Source organism: Kogia breviceps, chromosome 1 (assembly GCF_026419965.1).
Source record: "Kogia breviceps isolate mKogBre1 chromosome 1, mKogBre1 haplotype 1, whole genome shotgun sequence".
NCBI classification, from domain to species: Eukaryota; Metazoa; Chordata; class Mammalia; order Artiodactyla; family Physeteridae; genus Kogia; species Kogia breviceps.
In genome coordinates, this window is record NC_081310.1 from 150,047,587 (window position 1) to 150,070,508 (window position 22,922).

Below are 22,922 nucleotides of genomic sequence, written 5' to 3' on the forward strand. Positions count from 1 at the left end.
AGTTCGGCATACACTCGGGCTCTGTCAAAAGCTTGACAATGTTCCAGGGAAAATATTAACTGTAAACCTTCCAAGAGGAATTAAAGGAGCAGGCAGAAATATCAGGACACCCTCCCTTCGGAAAGCACACCCCCAAGGTTGCGCCTGAATACGTTTGGGAAAGAAGCACATGCAGCCTGAGCTCCAGCGACCTCCAGGATGGTCCCACTTCACCAAGTCACTCTGTGGAAGGGGAAGCAGGGGGTGGCGGGAGGACACATCCTCTTTGGCGAAAAGGCACGGAGGTCTCTCATTTTCCCTCTCAGGCCTGACCAGTTGAACACTGCACACTCTGATGTATAAATATTTGCCTCTGGCTAAAGTTCAAGCAGCCCTGTGTGGCTGCCAGACACAACAGAAAACCAACATCCAAGGGAAAGTGTTTACTGCCGTGGTGGCCAAAGGAGCAACTGCCAGCAGAAGAGCGCATCCGATTGGCCAGGCCTGCCTGCGGTGTTATCCTAAAGCACCTGGCCACTGGCCACTGGGCTGTTCCCACCCTTTTGGTGATGGTTATGTTCTTTAATGCACAGACTTGCCACAGTTAATAAAAGACCGATAGACAGGCTGATGGCTTTACACGTGTTCCTCCAGAGAGAGGAGCCTGAATGAGCCAAACCACCCATATACCTGCTACCATTGCTGCAAAACAAGTGCCCGCTCCTTGAAGCTACCTCAACAGGGCCTGTGACCTCTTTACACAGTCCCACCTCACCAAACCACGGGCGTTTCTCGGGTCCAGTGACTCCTGCACACCTCCCAATTCTCATCCCTACCTATTCTATCATTAAATTCCTCAATTATCATCATTTGATGAATTTAAGCATCTTTGAAATTCCTGCAAGAAAATAAATTAGGAGAGACCTCTGACAGATAGCTGCAATAGGATATTTTAAATAAACCCATGCGTCCTTCAAATTCTCTCTCCGAAAACCAAAACATACGTTAGTTACGCTATTTTACCGGTACCATAGTTCTAAAACAGGTAGAAATAATGGCAGCTGCCCATCAGAAGATTAAGATCTCTAATTGGGATAAAGGGACTGAATGAGAAAAGGATCTTGAAGAAAATCTTATCAGAAAAGTTATGAATTCATAGTTTACGCTAAGCAAGCAGCTAGCAGGGCAAAGTCTTTTCATGGTTTTCGGTTTTCAGTAAAGGCAGCCTGAATACAACCAAGTTAAGTCGCCATATTTTTAAATCACTGTCATCCATGTAACATTTCTATTTCATAAACAATAATGCATGAATCAAACTTTTCCTCAGTGCTGCAAACGAAATATTTGTTTAGTTGAACTGAAAAGGTACACAGAAAATGGGATAAAAAAATCAGAATATGAGGATAAGAGATTCTTTTAAGTAAAATTTTTGATATTATAGAACAATAATTTAGGTAAAGCAAGCCAAGCTGTTATGATTTCATCTGTTTCAAATAAAATACACATTTGCTTAAATGAAACATTTGCTGTTTGTTGAAAATAAAGAAAATTTTACATCCATGCACAATTTAGAGTTCTAACTTTGAAAATTATTCAAGGTCCTGAATCTTGATTGATCTTGGGCTTAAAGAAATTTCTAAATTTGAATTTGTTGCAAAACTAAGATAATGTAAAAAAAAAAGAAAAACCTAAGATAATGTACCAAATAATTCCATTTTCAATTGTTTGTGAAACTTTAACGACTACCTAGGTCTTGTCTAATCTAATTCTTAACCGAATGTGTCAGTATGGTTGATCTGTGCTCAACCTCAGAAGCCCAGGACTTATGGTATCAAGTTTGACTTCCAAGAGATCCCAGCGAATCATGGGCAAGAGGATCACAAAGGAATGTTCTGTTCCCAGCTGTGAACAAGACAGAATTAACTCTGAGACGCTTCCTCCTGCTGCCCTGGTGGACAGAAAAGGTCAAGATGGTTAGCTCTTATAGTTTCAGTACCAACCGTCAAAACAACATGCATGTTAAAAATAGATTGTCTGTAGGCAACAAATGCAGAAAGAATTTAAAATAAAAATAGTTTTAATATATTTAAATTTCAGCTTCAAGTATTTTAAAGACTGTAAGATGAAACCAAGGAGAAAAAGGACAGAACGATAATTTTCCCAAGTGCATTAACTTCACAAACTTTGAGTCTTAATATTTTAAAAACAACCATTCTGACCCATGGATGACACTTTTCTTAGGAAATTCCTTGGATTCACAAGTAATTCATTGGGAATTAAAGCACAAGAGACAAATTTACCACTTTTATTTGTTTATATTTTGATAACTGCATTTTTCTCAGCTCAATTTCTATGGAAATAAAAATACTGTTTACTGTCAGAGGAATTTCTTTATCTATCAGTGGGGAATAGAGTTGAAATATTATGAGGGTTTTTTTTTTTTAATGCAGTGGAATAATCAAGGCATTCCAAGGTGCTATGATACATCAATTCTATCATAACCATGTAGAAAAACAGGGGCAACTGCTGTTTTATATGTAAGTAGGTACTTAAGACTTATCAGCAAGCAGCATGTTTAATAAAGTCTGTGGCATCTGTACGATAAAATGTTAAAACATTAATAAAACTAAACTGGTGATAAAAGTAATTCCATCTTACAGACTTTCACAATGAACAAAAAAGTACCTTCTAAATAAAAATCATGTTACAAATGTAATATTCCTTTTAAAGCTGCTGAATGCATCACTTTACTAGGAAAGGCTTAGCTATGTTATTTGCAATTCCCTCATTGCACAACAATGTACATTACTGTCTGTAAGCTCTAATTTGGCATGGCGCATCATTAATGACCTGAATGGTGGCTGTTTCACACATACATATTTAATTACAACAGCTGAACAAATTACATATTTATGCTTTATAAAGGGGATTGCCAGTCTAATTCATTTGCTATGCATGCAGGTACAGGACTCCATCTGCAACAGCATCTGCATAACAAGAGCTAACAATTATCCATTGTACACCAAGTAAGCATATCTGGGGAAACCTGTAAGAGAGGCAGTCATGTTAACCATTTCACTGCCACAGGCTCTGCATTTTTTTTCCAGGGGTTGAAATCTTTTACAACAAAAATTGTAGCCCTAATATGCCTGACCAGTCATTTAACAGAATCATCCAATCCTCTCATCCATTCTAATTTCCACTGGGTTTAAGATGAGAGAGAGAGAAATAAATACTCTAAATCCCACACTATCCAGTAAGGTTGTACTTCATGTGGTTTCTTATAGAAAGCGGACATTTTCTTCTGAGACGTGCAACCCCAGAACTCAAGCACTGGTCCTTAACAGCCCAATAACAGCCTTTGCGGAGATGTCAACAGGGCTTATCTTCAGCCAGGAGAGAAGTTAAGTCTTTGTTACCACACCCTCCATCACACCATAGCCCCGGGTGTTTATGGAGGATGGGCCTGAAGAACTTTCTTAAAAAGAAACACTCTGAGCCCCTTTTGAGAGTCCCAAACCCTCTGCTGAGCCATTCTTATCATCAATATACTTTCCAGATAAGCCACAACTAAAAGCTACTATTCCCTCTTTTGGTAATAAAGTCCTATTCACCAGTGCTGCAACCTCATCTTAAATGGCTTCAGGACTTTCGTATGTTTAATTTAATATATCCAATGAGTAATATAAATATTCTGGACCATCACTTCTACTTCGAAACCCAAAGAGGAAGAATTAAGAGTCAGCCAATCAATAGTGAGGTTTCCCATTATCATTTAAGGCTCTTGCTAGGCAATAAAGAGGCTCCATGGTGATGGCCCCTAAAAGCTCCTTACGGCGTCTTTGCCTCTTTAGACCGCAAAATCAAAGCATGAGTCAGAGGTGTGGGTTTTTTTAACATTCCCTCTTGAGTGATGGAGTTCAAGCCAGGGGCTGACTGGGTGGGTGGGGTGAGGGCACAGAGTCGTGGGCATGGAGCTGGATGTGAGGGGGTACAGCCAGGACCATGTGTTCTCCTGGAATGTGACTCCCGAGGAGCCACGGGATACTGAAGGGTGGATACCAAGGTGGGCTCCCAGCCATCCACGCAGTTCTTGGCTATATTAGGGCCAAAATCACATGTGGAGAGAGTCCTGATTCACTTGACATCAGTCACCCATGGAAGAGTCAGCCTCTGGTCAGAAACCAAAAACAAACTGAGAGTGTGCGAGATGAACGCCTTGCTGACATCTTCTAAAAAGGATGATGGGGCTTCCCTGGTGGCGCAGTGGTTGAGAGTCCGCCTGCCGATGCAGGGGACACGGGTTCGTGCCCCGGTCCGGGAAGATCCCATATGCCGCGGAGCGGCTGGGCCCGTGAGCCATGGCCGCTGAGCCTGCGCGTCTGGACCCTGTGCTCCGCAATGGGGAGAGGCCACAACAGTGAGAGGCCTGCGTACCGCAAATAAAAATAATAATAATAAAAATAAATAAATAAAAAATAAAAAGGCTGATGGACCTTTAGAAGAACCAGTGCTTGATCTATAGGGTTGCAAATGCAAATCAACTCTCCCCCAGAAAAGAAATCGGCACTTCACAGGGAGCTACTGCAAATACAATCTCACTCTGGTGCAGGACTGGGGTTACCAGTTCTCAGGTGGTCAGAAACCACACTGAGAGGGAGGGGCCTAGACAAGGTTTGAATTCACTGACCTTTGACTTCCAAAGTGTCAGGATATTTGAGGATAGGCTTCCAGGGGGTACTGAGGTGGTACTCACTCTTCAGGAGCATCACATAAAGCAAACAGCTGCGCCCCAAGTTCCACTAGCACCTATAGCACTCCAACAGATGCCTCGCTCAGGGGCACCAATGTTGCATATTGCTTTATAATTTACAAAGGCTTTTATGGACCCTGTAGGGCAGCTATGTCCACTTTATAGATAATAAAACTGAGGCTCAAAGAAATTAAGTGATTTGCTAGCACACAGTTAATAAGTGGCAGAAACCGGGACCAAAGCCTGAGGCTGCCTGACTCCAATTCCTGAGTTCCTCCCTTGGGACTAATCCCAGCTTCACTGCCTTCCCTGCTGCCTTGCTTGGCTCATACGAAGTGTAAACCCTCTAGTCCGGGTGACCAGTCTAGATGCACCTTATCAGCACAAGTGTTGGCTTCAAAAGCAAATGTAGGAGAAACTATTGGTGCCTTTCACATGCTGCCCGTCTCACCCTGGGGGTCACCTACTGCTGGGGTGGACAAGCTTTCCCGTCTCAAATTCAAACAGAAAGCCCTCTGCCTCGGGGCTTTCTCTGTCCACAGGGCAGAAAGGGACAGGCTGGAAGTGCAGGAGAATTAATGTAACCAGGAACAACCTCAACCCATGAAGGACAAGAGTTGGCCCTCAGTGAAAGAAGTATGAGGCATGTGCTCCGGACTCTCAGTGGGGGACCCCCAGCGATTGAGGCCCAACTGTTCACAGGGATAATCTGCTCATTAAGGCGCCTTTTGTTGGACTTACTTCCTCCCCACACTTCCCGGGATCACCTCCCAAATAAACTACTTACACCCAAAACTTTGTCTCAGGGTCTGCTTGTGAGGAAACCCAAACTATAAAAACAAGCATTAGCACTATTAGCAATGTAAGCTTGGCCTCAGCATCCACTGCTAACTGTAACCTCATACCAGTATTCTGCCGCGATTAATTTGCTAGCAGAATGTTATGTACAGTCTGAAGCATCCTTCAAACAGTGGGTGACGCCAATAAATCTGCAGCCTTGCCAGAGGATGGTCACAGAAGCAAATGTTGGGGATGCTTGGTTTTGAATCCTGATTCTGCCCTTATGATTATGTATTCTTCAGCAAGTTATTTAATCTCAGTAATGATCAACTCGTCATATGAGAAATGAGGATAATGACTCCTCTATCATGGTAGAATTGTAAGAAAAATATTATAGAGCATTTGTAAAAACACCTAGAATACAGCCTTAGGTACATAAAGGTTCATCATTCTCATCAGCATAGAATTAATTATGAAGCCAAAAGGATGCCAATATAATTTGGACAAATGTTAAAGAGGAAAAAAAATGTCTAATGGTAGGATACAGTAACAAACGTTTTCTCCTACTGTTTTGTCCATCCTCTAGCCACCTTTAATTAACCAAGCATAATTCGAATGCTTAGCAAATTAACTCCTTTGCTGGTGTGGGTGATATCACCCTAAAAGTTATGGGTGATACTCAGTACCAGCTCTCTGTAAGTCAATGCCACAGGCACCTCAGCTGACCTTGGCAACTTTTAAAGTACAAAGCCATCCTCTACTGCACTTCTGTCTTGATCCCTGGCGATCTAGGGGAAGTGGACAGAGAGAGTAACTAGGAACCAACGTTAAGATAAATGAGCTCTTGCAAGGTGCCATATACCAATTCATGCGCTCAAAGGAAGAGATGAATGGTGCCTTGAAAGAGCTGATTTACAGTCTAAGGAGAAAGCCTCCTATAGATCTTCATTAAGAATGCTAACTTCCCAAGGTTGATTTGCAAGAGTGGCTACTGTGTGGGACAAAAGACAGAAAATAAAGTTTGCAAATGTCAAGGTCTTATAGAACCCATAATAGAGATGGTTTATTAAATCTCCTCTTTATTCAGGATGGCTTAAATTCAAGGAGGGGGATTATGGAAAGGGAAGTCCGACTAGCTTAAAAATCAAGAGACTTGTATATAATGCATGGCGTTCCAAAACACACACAGAGGATACAAAACATTCTTACTAATAAACACTATACTACATAAAATATAACCCTCTTTAATGATTCAGAAAACACCTGAGGATCACGGCACAGGGTTATTTTCTCCATGCTTCAATATCTGGTCTTTAGAATTAGTGGTAACAATAGTGAGTTGTAAGAATTAAATGAGATAATGTACATGACATCACTAGGTAAATGGTGTTATACGGATATTACTTTTTTTAAAATCAGGGTTATTATTACCGTCATCATGCATTCACTAAATACTGTTTAAGATACATATAGAAAGTATAGGAGGTTGGAATAACTTGACCCTATAACATGCATTTGAAGTTATTCTTGAACTAACTCCTCTTAAGCTTCTTTTGAACTTTCTCATAAATAGAGAACTAAATATAGATGGGGAGAAATACAGTTACTTCTGCTTTTCCAGCTTTGGTATGCCCAATAATTGTCAGAGTTCCCTACAGAGGATTTAAAAGGTTTGTTTTGCTATGGAAACGTAACAGTACAACTATCTCTTGAATAAATGGATTTTTAAAAATTATTTCATTGCAGTGTGATCCTTTTATTTTTAAATGCATAGAAGGAAGGAATGCAAGAAAAAAAGAAAAAAGGCAGAGTTAATTCTAATATTCACCTATGTCTTTTTTTCTAGATTTTCTATACTGCAGATATTACGTATTTACAATAGAGATAAGTTATTTTTAATATCAACACATTTTATATGAAAAAAAGCTTTAAATGAAAGTAAGCAATTAGAAGGGAGAAAAATCCATGATTTTATGTCTATCCTATTAAGAATCTATTGAGATGAAAAGAGGAACTCGGTAGGACTACTTTTAAAGGTAGATTTAAAGGCCTCTGCCATTCACTAATTCATGCCTGCCCCCCTCATCCTGCAAAGTTCATAACCCAACTTAAAACAGTATCATTTACAGTAAAAACGATGGCAAAATTTACAAAGGGGAAAAATTATTAGCACCTGGGAAGGTGTCACTATGGCCCTTGTGATAGTACTACACCAGCCTCCACATAGCTTTCCACTCGGAGGCCAAAGCAGTTAGCCATGGCCTTAGAAAGTTGCATACAGCTTCACACGCCCCAGGCTGAACCAGGCACCACTGCTGGAACATACCCTGCTCTCTCCAAGCTCTCCACTTCTCTTCACACACGCTACTCTTTCTATCTCCTCCCCAAAACAACCCTCTGCCTCTTAATTTCCACTCACTCATCCTCTAAAACTCAGCTTAGAGGAAACCTCTCTCAGAAAGATAGCCCGGAATACTCTGCATTTAAATCTATCACAGATCAAACTTTTCTATATTCGCTTTTCTGTCTCTTCATTGGGCAGTGAGCTCCTTGAAGACAGAAACATGCCTAATACGTGCATGGCACATAGTAAGTGTCATAGATTGTTGAATGAATAAGTGAGAAAATGACTGAATATATAACTGGAACCTAAGAAGGAAACAGTCACTTGACAGAAGGTAATCGCATAAAGATGTAATTACCTATGAAATAACTGACTTACAATGTCATGTAGCAATAAGTAAATGTGAGAATCCTCTGCATAAATACTGACCTACTAGAACAAGGCTTTCTGTCACACGGGTTTTTAATACCGTCTTTTTTTAGGGGGAGGCAGGGGAGGAGATAAGGTATCAGAAGGATTCAGAAAAACCATGCCTAAATACTACCTGGTGCCTCGCATCTGTAGTTGTACGACATTTCTCAGAATCTTGAAATAATGATAAACATCAACACAGAAAGGCTTAGTTTAAAAGTTAACAATCAATAATGTCTTGGGGACTGGTCTGTTAATACCCAATATATTCCAAGTCTGGAGATATATTTTTTGAAACCCTTTACACCCACATTGGGGAGGAGGCCACACTTACGACACTACCAATCCTCAAACACGTTCCAGCTACAGAGGGTGCTTCTCACTGCATGCCAGGGTGCCCCTCAAAAGAACAAGTTACTCCTTGTCAGTCCCCTATCCAAAGTTCATCCCCCAATCCTAACTTTTATAATTCAAAGCATAACTTCAGCTCCATCACAGTGGCTCAAACAAACCTTCTCAAAGACGACATCTGTTATCTATCTTCCTCATACCCTAGGCACCTACCACAGTGCCTGGCACATTGCAGGCACTCAAAGGTTATGGAATAGAACCAAACCAATTTGCCCTTCCACGTGGGATCAAAGGCAGAAACACGCTCCTTCCCTTCTTCTCAGTTTTCAATGCAAAGGGCAGACGCCTGGCTACTCACTCATTTTGGACCACAAGGCAGCAGTTTCATTCCTCACTTCCTTCTCCTCATTCCCCCACCCCACTGCCAGACAAAACTAGGAGTACAAATTCTCCTACAAGCTGTGGGTGTACCATATCTCTGTCCTTGTACCAGAGCCACAGCAGAGTGTGGCATCCCCCAACCCACTCTGTTAAAGATCCATTGCATTTTCGACCACATGGAAAACAAAAGAAGCCATCTGCTTCGTGAAGTGCGTAGGTATGTGTGTCGCTTTCTGAACACGTGGCACTGTCTGGGTGAAGCCTTCTCACAGCTTTGCAAACTACCCTGGCCTGCTGAGAGGGCATGTGTTTCAAATCTGAGGAAGGCTGGGAAGAGAGGCTTCTGCAAGTACCGTTAGCCATGGACCTCTCCGTCTGCATAACGCCCTCACCTCCTAGGTTGTCTTTTCCTTGAAGACACCTCACATTTGAGAGGGGAAAAAAATGAGAGGCACAATGAAGTCTGATAGCTAATACAGCAAACAGTGTTTCCAGTGGAGAGAACGGCCAAATCTCAAAGCCATCCCTCTCTCCGTCGACTTCTCTCATCAGCTCTGCCCTAATCATCAATCTCTAACACAGAATAATATTTATTGAGAGCATACTGAGTGCCGGTCACTCTGTATCCATTACCTCACTTCATGCTAATCCCCCTAGACACCACCCTTATCTCTGCTTGACAGAACAGAAACTGAGGCCGAGAGAAGTCAAGTCTCATGTCCAAGGTCACCCAGCTGGAAAGTGGTGGCGCTGGGCTATCTGGCTGTAAATCTGATATTCCTTCCACGGCAGGCAGGCCGTCACCTCGGAGAGGAAGTGCTTAGGGACATCTTCACAGTCGCCCAGAGAGGTGAGAAAAAGGAAATAAAGGAAGAGTAAGAAATTGACTGAGGGCAAATAAACCAATCCCTTACTCTTCCCTAGAGGGTAGATTTGAGGCCCCTATAAATGGAAAATGACTGCTTTTCCACCTCACACCTCAAACTCAAATACTGAAATCCTATGTAGTGATACCACCTTTCTGATGTATAATGTGTATCTTCCAAGGACCCCGCACAGAAATCACTTCTCTATCATCTTCACCATAGACCTGCAGGATGGCTACGGCAGATTAGAAATGATCATCCTTGGCGAGATTAAAAGTGAGTTCTCAGGCATGGAGAAGTTAAGTGACGTGCCCGTGATCACACAGGGAGTGAACCAGGGCTGGTGGCCAAGGCCCCTGACCCCCTTGGTCTTTTCTCATTTTACTCTTGAGCCAGTACAGCTCTCTCGGATCTGTTTCTCCCAGCAGATTTCCGTGTTCCCCAGCAAGAGCTGCCAATTTTTCTTTCCTAGATGAGCAATGAACCTTCCAAGGGTATCAAAACAAACAGTGGAAAGAGCACTGGCCTTTGAGCCAGAATAAAATCTAGGGGGCTCGCGTCCCAGTCATTTACTAGTTGTGAAACCCTGGGCAGGACTTAGAAGCACTTGAGTTTCAGTGCTTCATCACAAGCCTCATCTGTGACTTGCAGGTGATAATACCTGCCCTCTCTACCTCATGGAGTTGTCGGAAAAAATCAAATGAGAGAATGGATGTGAAGTTCCTTATAAAACTGCAAATACTAGACAAATAGAAAGAATTATTATTTTTGGATTCAATAGACTTTCTCAATTGAACGAAGCCCTGTGTAGCTGGGTGGTCAAGTTATGTTAAAAATAACCCAGAAAAATGTTCTGGTTCCTGAAACAATTTTACCAGCCTGCTTGCTCCCATGAAAGGACACTGGTTGTAAAATGAATTAAATCAGCACTCTTTGCTGTCTTCAGGACATAAGTTGTAACTGGCTGAGGATAGGTCGGGAAATGGCCATTTTCAAAGGCATACATACTTCTGACTATAAAAAGCTGACCTTCTCTAGTCTAGAACACAGGGCATGGGGCAAGATGGAAAAACAAAGGGGATGTCTACTGGTTTTACAGCAGGAATTATCCAATAGGGGCTGCCTCATCTCCAACAATGGTTGAAAGAGCTCATATGCTAAACTCAGCTTCTTGTTAAATATTTCAAAGATGCTAATGGAACCAAAAGATCAACTCCGTTATGCATCAACAGGCTGGCTTTATCCTAAAACCAATTATAAATAAACTTCTAAATACAGCCTGCTTTAAATATGTATTTAAAAAAACAAACCCCACCTTCATGCCATCCGTCCCCAGCACACATCTGACTCATCTAAAACCCTCTGTCTTTGGAGACCCAATCCTGTGCCTCTGTGACCATTCGCCTTCGGAATCATGGCTAGTCCAGCATTATTTCTAATAACTTCTAAAGGTTCCTTTCTCTTCAGGAAGCAGAAATTCACTGTCAAACACACTGCTTCCATTCACAAGATTATTTATGGCACTGATAATTGAATTCCGGTCACATGACTAAGGAAGACTGGGTTCAGAGGGAAAAGAACCCAACCATAGTTTCTAGAGAGATCCATAAATTACTGCTTTTCTCCCCTGGAGGTTGAAGTCCTTGGAGCTCTATGGATTCTACCCTAGCATTTATTGAAAGTTTGGAATCATCACAGAAATTCCTCTCTCCGCACTCAGTGACAAAGCTGCCAAGGTAAATCCTTTGAAATTACCCTTTGCACCAAGCCCTGAAATCCCCTAAGGGGTGCACAGGAAATCCTCCCTTTTGCAAGGATCAAATACTGCTGTCTCCACTAGGGCACACAGTTCCTAAGGGGGACAGCAACTTAGAATGAAGGGTCTAGCCCTTTTCCAGTGTCGTCCTTCCCCAGCAAAAGCAAAGAGCCGCACCAGCACAGGACCACGGCATGGTGGCCACAGTGAGGTGCAGTTTCTTATTGCTTCTCAAAATAGATCAGCAGGGCATTTCCCTCATTTCTGTAAAGAAGACCTACCAAAAATCTTTCCTAAAAAGGAACTCCTCCTCCTCCTCCCAAATCATATATTCAGTGTTTTAACGAAGATGGGGCTTTTAATGATTCAATGTAGCCTGCATTACAGATAACATTTATCTCTTATTATCCTTTGGTTCAACTAGACAAGAAATGTCACTATAGTTATTTTAAACATACTTTCAAATTATGTTTAAATTAAAAATACAATGAATAGTGTCAGTCAGGAAGGAACCTCAAACATTTTTTTTTCCCCTCTAAGAAACACCCTCTTAAATATATCACATTTCCATTTGCTTGGCTTCTTATTTCAAGTAGACAGGTTAAACACCATCATCCTACTGTAATACCTTTAGCCTGGGATAAATTCAGTATTTTGACATTTTTTTCCACAGTCCCTTTTATTTAACAATTTCAGAGAACATAATAAACAGTGTTTGATAAAAGATTGGGAATAAAAGGAATTGAGAGAGCAAATAAATCTTCCAAGGTTACACAGCCAATCTGGTATCCATTCAAAGGCCTTAAGCTAAGTACACAAACTAGCAGCCGTGTGTGCTTGCACACACAAACACAATCACAGGGCAAAGGTAAACAGTGGGTTAGCAACTTAGCTTTATTTTCTATGAACTTTCTGTCTTTTCTGTTTAGGAAAGAATACCTCTTCTCTGTCTTTTTCTCTCTCTTTCTATTATGAAACTGAAACAGAGTCCAATAGCTAATTTTTAAAAAAACAAGAACAACAAAGTCTGCTTCTTCACAAGCTTATCAAGACCAAACACCTTTGTGACATACCATCACTGATGTTGACAGGGCTTGATGATAAGTGTCCAGCCGTTAAAGAGGCAGCGACACTAATTTTTGCTCTGCTCAGACCATCATCTAAAGTGCCAAAGTAAAGAAATACTTCCTAGAGCACTCAATGAAGAACACAATTTTGCAGGAAAGTTCAAAATATTACTGATAGTCATCCTTGTCATTTAGACGGCAATGTGGGGTGAGGGGATACTCTTAGGCAAGAGTACAGGTTAGGTTACAGTCTTAAACATCCAGAAATCCTACACTGGCTAGAGTACAGGGAAAATGCCAAATGCTATGACCAGGGCCATTCTCTGGCAAGCTGGGTTTCTAGGCCTGTCCTAATAATGTAGCTCTTCACCATCATTTGCTCAAAAGCCCTACAGCTTCTTGGAGGTCATCTCCAGTTCTACTCTAGATTCACATTTACAGATGTTCCTCCTCCCCCATCTAGGTAAAAGGAAATTCTGGGACACTACTATGGATTGGCGCAGCTGTGAACCTGTCCAAATGCCACCTACATTTTAGATCCTTCAGGGAGACAAGTGTGAACTTACTCATTCACTTAACCTCTCTGGGGTCATGAATGCCTTTGGAAACTTGATGAAAACTACAGCTGACAGGGCCCCAAAGTTGAAGTCAGTCAGCTATCTATGCAGGAGGATCCCTAGCGTAGTTTAATGGGGTAGGATGAGGAAGCCAACATGGTATCCACCAGTACTCGATAAAATTCTGATTGCCTGATCCATGCTGTCACCACGCCTTCCAAGAAAAACAGCAAATGCCCAAAGAGCAAAGAGTACACGGCAGAGGTAGCGGGAACATCTTCCTTTATATACCACAAAAAAATCACAGTGTAATTGCAAATGGCATAAATAACACTGCTTTCATTCGGATCCCAAAGACAAAAGCTAATCCTTCTTGTTCAAATTCAATCAGAAGAAAACCGATTTAGTCAACCAATTTGACGCCATGAAGATTTACTGAGCAGCTACTATGTGCAAGAAGCCAGGATTTTCAGAGGATACCCAAGAATCCTAAGACTGCTTCTATCCGTCGGGAATTCAGAGCCAACTTGGGGAAAAAAAAGACCAAGAGGTATTGATATCACAGGCCATGTTTCAAACCTTTGGTTTCTCCAGTAAATAATACACATCTGGCAAAAGCAGACATTTAGTAAATGTCTGTTGACCCCCGAACACTACTAAATATGCAAATACCTAAACAGCAAGGCAGAAAAACAATATGGAGCCCAACCACAAGGTAGGTAAGGGAATTGTATTGGAAAGCATGGACCCCTTTCCAGAATAACCACATCCCGTTGGGGAGTCCATGAAGACTTCAAGGAAGAATTGGCACTTAAAATGCAGATTGAGGATAGACAAGATTCCTTTGGACAGAGATGTGAGGGTACAAAGAAGAGCATTCCTGGAGGGACAAACCGAGAAAGCACAGCGTGAAAAGTGTCCTAGAAACACACAGCAAGTAATCACGTTTGACTGGAACACAGAATCGTTTGGGGGGGTGGGGAGATAAATAGTTGGAATCCTCTATTCTGTGCTTCTTACACAGCTGGAAAAACCAGGCTTCAGACTATCTATGTTGCTTTTCAAGCTTGGGGAAAAAAACTTGGGAGTATTTATCTAAAAGCTTTAAAGAGGCACTAGAATTACCTTTTTTATTTTTTCCCCTTTAGGGAGGAATTGACTCAATTTTGTAAATAAAAGATCTCCTTAAACAGAGTTAGGGCTAAGTTTAACAAGTTGCCATTTTATTCGTTTAGGCTTCCCCCAAACAGAGGCCTGATATGAGGAGCAAAAGAGTCACAGGTTTGTTCTTTGTTTTTTGTAGCCACATCTTGTCCCCAACAAAATTAGGATAAGACAGACTTTGTTTTCTAAACAAATGTGGGGCCTTCCATAAGCAAAGGAAGCTAGTCTTGCTGCAAAAAAAGAAAATGCTGATAAGTGGGTAAAAAAAAAAAAAAAATGTTTAACAGCCATTAATAATTAAGCTTTCAAAACCTGTGATCAAAGCTTTGGGCTTAGAGAAAACACCAAAACTGCTATAAGCCAGGGCTTAATTTCTCAATCTCTAAAAAAAGAGATATGTAACCTCCATCCCAGAGACTTGCACTAGTCCTAGGATATCACAAATTTAATGTCATTTTAAAGAACTATAACAAGAGAAGTTTTCACTGACTATCTTCAAGAATCATGGCCACAGAAAATGTTGGGTCCATAATCTCCACATATCTCCAGTTTGGGAAACTAAAACTATTCCGTAAAGGGATCTCAAAAAATTATTTTTTTCCAGGCTCACCCAGCTGTGTATTTAGTTTGAATTTATGTTATAAATAGTGCTCTTTTATTTTTATTTAATTTTTAAAATTAAAAAAATAAAAGTGCAATTTACTTCAGTATTTTTGTGTCAAACACTATTATCTTTCCAACTATATCTCTCAATATATGCCTATAATAGACATGTACACACAGTAAACATCTACTTAGGCAGAAGTAGATGTACCTGAAATTAGCTGCTGTAGAAAAATAATATAAATATAAGTCAATTCTTTTTTTAAAAAATAAATTTATTTATTTATTTTTGGCTGCATCGGGTCTTCGTTGCTGCGCGCGGCTTTCTCTAGTTGCGGCGAGCAGAGGCTACTCTTCATTGCGTTGTGTGGGCTTCTCATTGCGGTGGATTCTCTTGCTGTGGAGCACAGGCTCCAGGCACGCGGGCTTCAGTAGTTGTGGCTTGTAGACTTTAGAGAGCAGGCTCAGTAGTTGTGGTGCACGGGCTTAGTTGCTCCGCAGCATGTGGGATGTTCCCGGACCAGGGCTGGAACCCGTGTCTCCTGCATTGGCAGGCAGATTCTTAACCACTGCGGCCACCAGGGAAATCCTAAGTCAATTCTTACACTCCCACAAAAGCACCATTTGTTAAAAGTCTTACAATTTTGGTCTTTGTATTGGTTAAGACCTCACATATATCAATATGAGTTAATTCCAAAAGCCTGTATGATTGTTAACGCCTTAATATTTAACAGAAATGTGTTTGTCAAACTTGGCTGATACATAAAGAAACACATGAATCGTTTAGTAAAAATCCCTGACAATGTCCCCACAACCTCCAATCACTCTCCCATTAGCCCTTCCATAGTCCTTTGATCCATCATGTAAATGCAAGGTATCAATTGGCATGAAATCTTCATAATCTTATTTCTACATCAAAATCTGTATATATGGAGAGCATCCAACATTGAAATTTAACCTTTAGGATTTGAGCTAGGGGTTTTTCCAGGCACATCCAGAAACCTACTGGAGATAAGGATAAGATGTGACATGCTTTTGAAAGACTGGAGACAGAGGAAATGAAATTAAAAGAAAACTAAAAGGGTCATAACACCTAAAACCTGCGAATGTTTTAATGGGAAATAACACCCTGGAAATAACACTGAAATAACTCTGGCTCACAGAAATAACAGGATTAATAGTTGCGGCTTTGTCCCTTCTACTAAGATCCTTTTTCAAACTATTTCAAATGAATACATAAAGGACTGATTTTTATTTTTGTTTATTTATTTATTTATTTATATTACGCGGGCCTCTCACTGTTGTGGCCTCTCCCGTTGCGGAGCACAGGCTCCGGACGCGCAGGCTCAGCGGCCATGGCTCACGGGCCCAGCCGCTCTGCGGCATGTGGGATCCTCCCAGACCGGGACACGAACCCGTGTCCCCTGCATCGGCAGGCGGACTCTCAACCACTGCGCCACCAGGGAAGCCCCAAAGGACTGATTTTTAAACCATGTAAATTCTTAGAGACAATGGAGACTGACTTAATTATAATCAATATAATTTACAGATGTTGATGCAACCCAGCAGAAACATTGCTACCAAAAAGCATGGCATAAAAATCACTCCGTGGCTCCCTCTGTATGCAACAGTGATATGACCTTAATAAATATTTCATTTCTTTCAGTGAATAACCAAGCATCAAGATGGCAAATTTTAATAGCTAGGGAATAATATCATAATGACTCTACTAAGAAAATACCTCCTTTAGATCAAAGTAAACTTATTCTAACTTCTAGTCTTCATTTCCAAAACACACTCCAAATCAGTACACGGCACTGAAGGAAGGTACCCTTATCTCTCCTTTCCATATACAGACCAATGTGCTGTTTAGAGAGCTTTTACAGGGAACTTTTCTCACTACAGCAACATTAAAAAAGTCTTGTGAGAAAAGATGTTAAGTTTTTCAAGTGCAAGCACATTTTCTATCTCCATGCAAAGTGAGTGCTCAACAAATGTTCCTGGATCGACTGCCTTTAGGGGATGGGCAGCTGTCATCTTGAGTGACAGCCTACACAGTGTCCCCAGGTTTCCTTCATGACGTGTAATTTGTAGCTAAGAGCCCATATCCTGTAAGTAGTTTGGATTGTTCCTTTGCTAAGTATATTAACCCACATTTAAGTCCATCTGCTATTTGTCTCCTCACTCGCCCGACGTAGGTGGAACTTCTGATGAAGGGGGACGAGAGTGAGTGTGGAACACAGAGCTGGGTTCAAAGCTCAACTCCAGAATGTTCTGTGTACCTCAAGCAAGTGAGTCACTTGGAGGACTCAGAGCTTTGGAATCTTCATCGAGGAAACACAGGTCACAATACCCAATCTATGATTGATCTGAGGAGTAGATAATAAGTTTCATGCATCTGGCACAGAATCTCTCACATGATAGGTATATACTAAACAGAAGTGCACTGTATTTTCCCATACAAAGAAGTCTCCTATTCTTTTCCTTGTCTCTAAAATAGTTCCTCATTGGGAATTCCCTGGCGGTCCAGTGGTTAGGACTCTGTGCTTTCACTGACGAGGGCCAGGGTTCAATCCCTGGTGGGGGAACTAAGATCCCGCAAGCCACGTGGCACAGCCGTAAAAAAAGAAAAGAAAATCCATTCTAAAAATAAAATAAAATAGTCCCTCATTACAACTTCACTCTAAAGTAGATTTTGATACAGCATCTGGGCAGTATTTTTAATCTTAAACATATTATTTATAGTGGACTGGTTCACCTATCTACTGACCCCCTTAAATCATTCTAAAAGGTTGTCTCAGCATAAGTTTCCCTAATAAAAAACAGTTTTGCCTTTTACCTTAGAGCTTATGGTTAGTGAAGTATTTAATTATCCTAGTATTATTAGAGATTTCTCTGACTTGCTGGGTCTGACAAAGTGATTAGACACTGGAATTATATGAAAGCTGTGAAGTTTGGTTTCCATGCTTCTAGTTACTCAGTAGGTGGCCAATTCACAGTCCCTAGACTCTACAATACCCTCCTACAATGACGAGTACCCCTTCAGACTATCAGGGGTTGCTTTGTTTGGGTTTTTTCTTTTCTTTTCTTTTTTAATTAACATTGGGGTCATGAAAACCCAAATTTTATAACCCTGAGAAGAAACGATCAGGATTGAATTGGCAGAAATATTTTCTCTCAATTTATGTACACACAGTGGCTCCCCAAATTTGTCAGGGACGTTAGAGAACAGCTAACTCAGCAGTGAAGCTGCAAAAAAGTGTAAGCAAAAATATTACAGATGAGTCGATTGGCTGGAGTCAAACGGATTTGATTTTCCTTAGTGTATGCTTACCTGTGACTAAGTTCTTAATCTTAAACTTCTATAATTCTTGAGTTTAACTATCTAAATATATACTTGGTTTGGGAGCATTTCAACTACATCCATACATATCAAACATGCTTTTAATCAGCTTAACATGGCTGCTTTTATAAAGCATTTTGGAAGAGCTTCCCTGTGTTTAAGTTAAATATACAGATAAATAAAAAAGTAGAAAAGATTTCTTTTGATAAAGGTTATCAAAATCAGGATAGAATGATTTATAAAGCATATACTTGTTTTAGAATAAAAACAGTTAAAGACAAATATAGTTTATCCATAAATTTTTTTAAAAATGTATAGGGAAATCTACAGATTTTATTGTAATGTAGTAGTCGTCCAGAAATAACATTAAATGGTATGTTCTCTTCTAACTCCTCTACAAAAAATCCAGATAAACTTTTCTAAAAATTAAATAAATTCTTGTTCCCTCAGCAGTTTCCTCATTGCTAGCAATGACCTATCTCATACAATGCAAAACAACTGAATTAAAAAATAAAGCCCTGGCCTTTCCCCAAATAATACTTTCCCTTCACAATGCTCAAATCTGGAGATTTCTGATACACACTGGAGGCCGAGGGGTCTCCAGGCCCTGCAGCTGGGTTTCCTGCTGAGCTGGGTGCTGGGGCAGGCACTGTGCCCTGGCAAACACCACAGCCATTTACAACCTCCCCCTCGCTGCCCACTGCAGGCCCTGGCAAGCTGCACACTCGCTTCCCCAAATTTCCTTGCAGCGAGTGATCCAGTTTTAACCAGTGAATAAGGAGATGCCACCTGTGTCGCTTCTGGGGCAGTTTCTCCTTCCCTGATAAATGGAACAAATTAGGCTAGCACGACCCATCTCCTCCTCATCCTCCCTCGAACATACATATGGCAACTGTAACATGACAAGAATTACAAAATAAGTCAACAAATAAAGCATGTCAGAGCATAAAAATGGAAAGTGCCGGGACTCTTGTTGGCATTAGTGAGCAAATAAACCCGCATTAGCTATCGTCTCTGAACTTATCGCTCTGTAAGAAAAATAAATCTGTGTTGAGACCACTGTTTTTTGTTTCGTGCAGCCAACAGCATTCTCAAAGACACAGCTGCCAGTATTTAAAACATCCTTTGATTCACATGAAAACGTGGATTTCCATGGATTCTTAAAATAATAATAATAATAATATTTGGGACACTGCACCCAGATTTTCACCCAACACCAATTGACTCAAGCTGAGGGGCCTTTCAATGGGACTCACTGGCTTTCAGTGGGACTTGGGTGCTCTCTGCCCACAGCCTACTTCATTCCTCCTGCTGCTACAGGAGTCTGAATGTGAGACCCCAGCACAGAGCATACAACAATATATACTATGCACCACAGAAACGAAGTTCCATTGTAACAAAATGGTTCTTTTTTGCTGCCTAGAATCCGGATATCTGGCATAGACAATCATAGTCTCACTTAGGAAAACACATTTTCTTTTTCCAACTACCAACTTTTTCAACTGGCACACACCAATTTTGGTTTTGCTTTCAAAGCACACCTACACAGAGGGGAGAAAAACACCGTGTCACCAGAGAGCAATATACTATTAGTTAGAGCTAAAGACAATATGATGGTGATAATAATGATATTAATACTATTTACTGGGACTTTACTGAGTCTAGGCAATGAGCTAAGTGCTGTACAAATAGAATGCCACTTAATCCTGAAAAAAAAAAAAACCACACATATTAGGTAGCACTATTACCTTTATTTTAAAAATAAAGTCAGTCTCAGAGAAAACAACTGATCCAAAAATCATATAGCTAACAAACAGTGGATAAAGAATTTGAATCTAAGTCTCCCTGACTCTAAGACGCATACTATTAACCACAGGTTACACTGCTTCACAAAGATGAAACCAAAAGTACCTGATTTTTTTGAAAAACGTTCCATAAACTTTCTGAGATCCTACATCTCATTCCTATGTAAGTACATTCTAACATGAATCTTATGTGAAATATTTGATTTTTAATACCCATTAGTATCAGTCTTGATTCCGGTATAGAATTCTTTTTCAAAAGGCATTTCCTTCTTAAGTATAACTGCCCTGGTACAGTAAATTCTCAAGATTCAAAAGTGACTCATTTCCAAAGCTCCACACATTAGCAGCTGGTATTATTCAATCTGAGATTTAAATTTATAATGTACTCTTGATAATGTACTCCCAATACATTTTTCACTTCTCTATCTCTTGAATGACACAAGATAAAAGATCTTTAAGGTATAAATATTTTATATAAACTTTCACTCTGTTTTTCCTCAGCCATTTCCATTTGCAAACACTAGACATCATGCAAAGAAAAAAAAGGGGGGGGGCATTGAAAGAGTTTTATGGATTGTGTTGGGGGGGTGCTGAGAACTGCTTATCCATTCTGCTGTGGCAGCAGACACCACGGCAACTGGCCTAACAGCCCTTGCTGGCTAATCAGAATGTTCCACCCTAAATGGGGTCTGATTCAAAGTACTGCTTTTGCATGGGCCAGAGAGTGGACTGGAAGAGAATGCATTCCCAGCATCGTTTATAGTGATGGTAAGTTTGTGCAGGGCCCTGGTAGAGCCAATGGAACCCTGGTAACTGGGCTACCTCATTCAGCCAGAAGGGGTAGGACACAGCCATGCCTTCCAGGCAGGATACAGAACAGAGGACCTACCAGAAATCAGAAGACCCTCACTAGGCATGTGGCTTTTGGCAATGCATTATTAAGTCCAAGTCTTTCTTTTCACATTTATAAAATGAAGAGGTTGAAGGATTTCCAACTGTCTACACAGATCCCCCAGGGACTTGCTACTCAAACTGCGGTCAGTGTATGTTTAACACCTCCGGAGTTAATTTAAAAATGCAGAGTCTCAAGCCCTACCCTTGACTTACAGAATCGTAATATGCATATAACAAGTTTCCGAGGTGATTCCTTGCCCTAGGGGTCAATTCCAACAGAAGCTGCTTCTGGAACAAAGAATAGAAAGGCCAAAGCCAAGACCCAGTACCCACACACTTTTTCAATTTTATATATATATATATATATATATATATATATATATATATGGGGGGAGAGAGAGAGAGAGAGCGCACACTTCCCCATGAATTTAGTTCTGAAGAAAAGATCTCTGCTTAAAGAAAATCTGAAACCACTGGATAAAATGATCTAAAAGGTTCTTCATAACTGCAGATGTCCATGATTTTATGAACTGGCAAAGGGCTCACATTTATCTCCTTAACGACTATTTGTTTTCTACATTAACTTATTTTAAAGAGAAACCTTCTGTAATTGGTAACTGATATTCTTACGTACAGAAAAATAAGTTCCTGAAGATATTAAGAACGTGAGTTACATGAGTATTCCATTACAGTAAATACCCAAAGAACTATTTGGGAATATTAGTATATAGAATATATGTGTGTATGCATATATAAAAATAAAATGCAAATATTGGGTTGGCCAAAAGTTCATTCAGGTTTTTGGTAAGATGCAATGGAAAAACCTGAATGAAATTTTTGGCCAACACAATATTTATACGTATATACACATTTGTACACCATATATATTTATTTATATATATACGCACACAGGTATACTCATATGCACTATATATATACTTATTATACTGCACAAAGAAATACATATATGTATACATGTGTATCTCTATATACACATAGAGAGAGGGACTCAAGCTACTATCTACCTTGCCCTCCTACCTGCTCTACTTTTGACAGTATCTCCAAGTCGTTCCTCCCTGCTCAGCTGCCAGCTAACACCTCTTGTTTGTCTCTACTCTCCAGACTCAAGCAACTGCCCATTATGGCTTTATTTGCTGCTGTGGAGTAAAAAAAAATTCAGACTTGTGTAGACAGTGCTAGGCTTCACTGAGGGTCTCTTCTGAGCGTAAAGATCATGAGCTTTAGTGCTTGAACTTGATAAAATCTACTTTGGACAACTGGAGGCCGGTTAATGCTTTTGTTTTAATTTTCAGATGTATTTCCAAACGTAAAAGCAAACAAACAAAAAACCCCAAACTGCAGGTATGTGAAGTCTAACTGTAAATGAATTTAAGAAAATCATGTATTTTACTCTCAGCTCTCATCTCACGCCAAGCTACCCTACACAAATAGACTGCAATCATCTTTGTGAAAGTGCTCGAGAAGTCTGAAAAAGATAAGATGATGCTGGGTTAGGCTGACAACCATCAGGGGTGCAGGAGAGGAGAGGAGGGTGGACGAAAACCTCCTGGGTCTGCACGTTCTGCTCCGTATCAATCAGCTTTCATGGGCCACTGAAGCAGCCCCAAAGCTGGGATTAGCCAGAAAGGTATAAGTCAATGCAGTAATAATCTATTCTGACCTCCAGGGAGGTGAGGCTTAAACCCCCGGCTGTTCATCCCTCCTTTCCAGATGCTCAGTGAACCCCTTGGGGAACTCCCAATTCTTCTCTGCCTGTGAGACAGGAGATGACACAAAATTTAGACTGGAAATCTGCATTTCTAGAAAGTTTCCAAGTGATGCTGACGCTGCTGGTCTTGCGACCACAC

General features: G+C 40.7%; 1 protein-coding gene across 9 annotated transcripts in view; it reads right to left on the minus strand.

Moving 5' to 3' along the window:
- The window catches only part of NFIA (nuclear factor I A), a 376,913-nt gene that overhangs the window by 282,431 nt on the left and 71,560 nt on the right, over positions 1-22,922 (minus strand). The window contains exon 3 of one of the 9 annotated variants that reach the window (XM_067006877.1): positions 15,414-15,554. The exons of the other annotated variants lie outside the window; for them this stretch is intronic. Within the exon in view, the coding sequence (XP_066862978.1) occupies positions 15,499-15,554 (56 nt within the window). The 3' untranslated portion in view covers positions 15,414-15,498. Of the gene's footprint in view, positions 1-15,413; positions 15,555-22,922 lie in introns of those variants that run through there. 9 annotated transcript variants of the gene reach the window in all.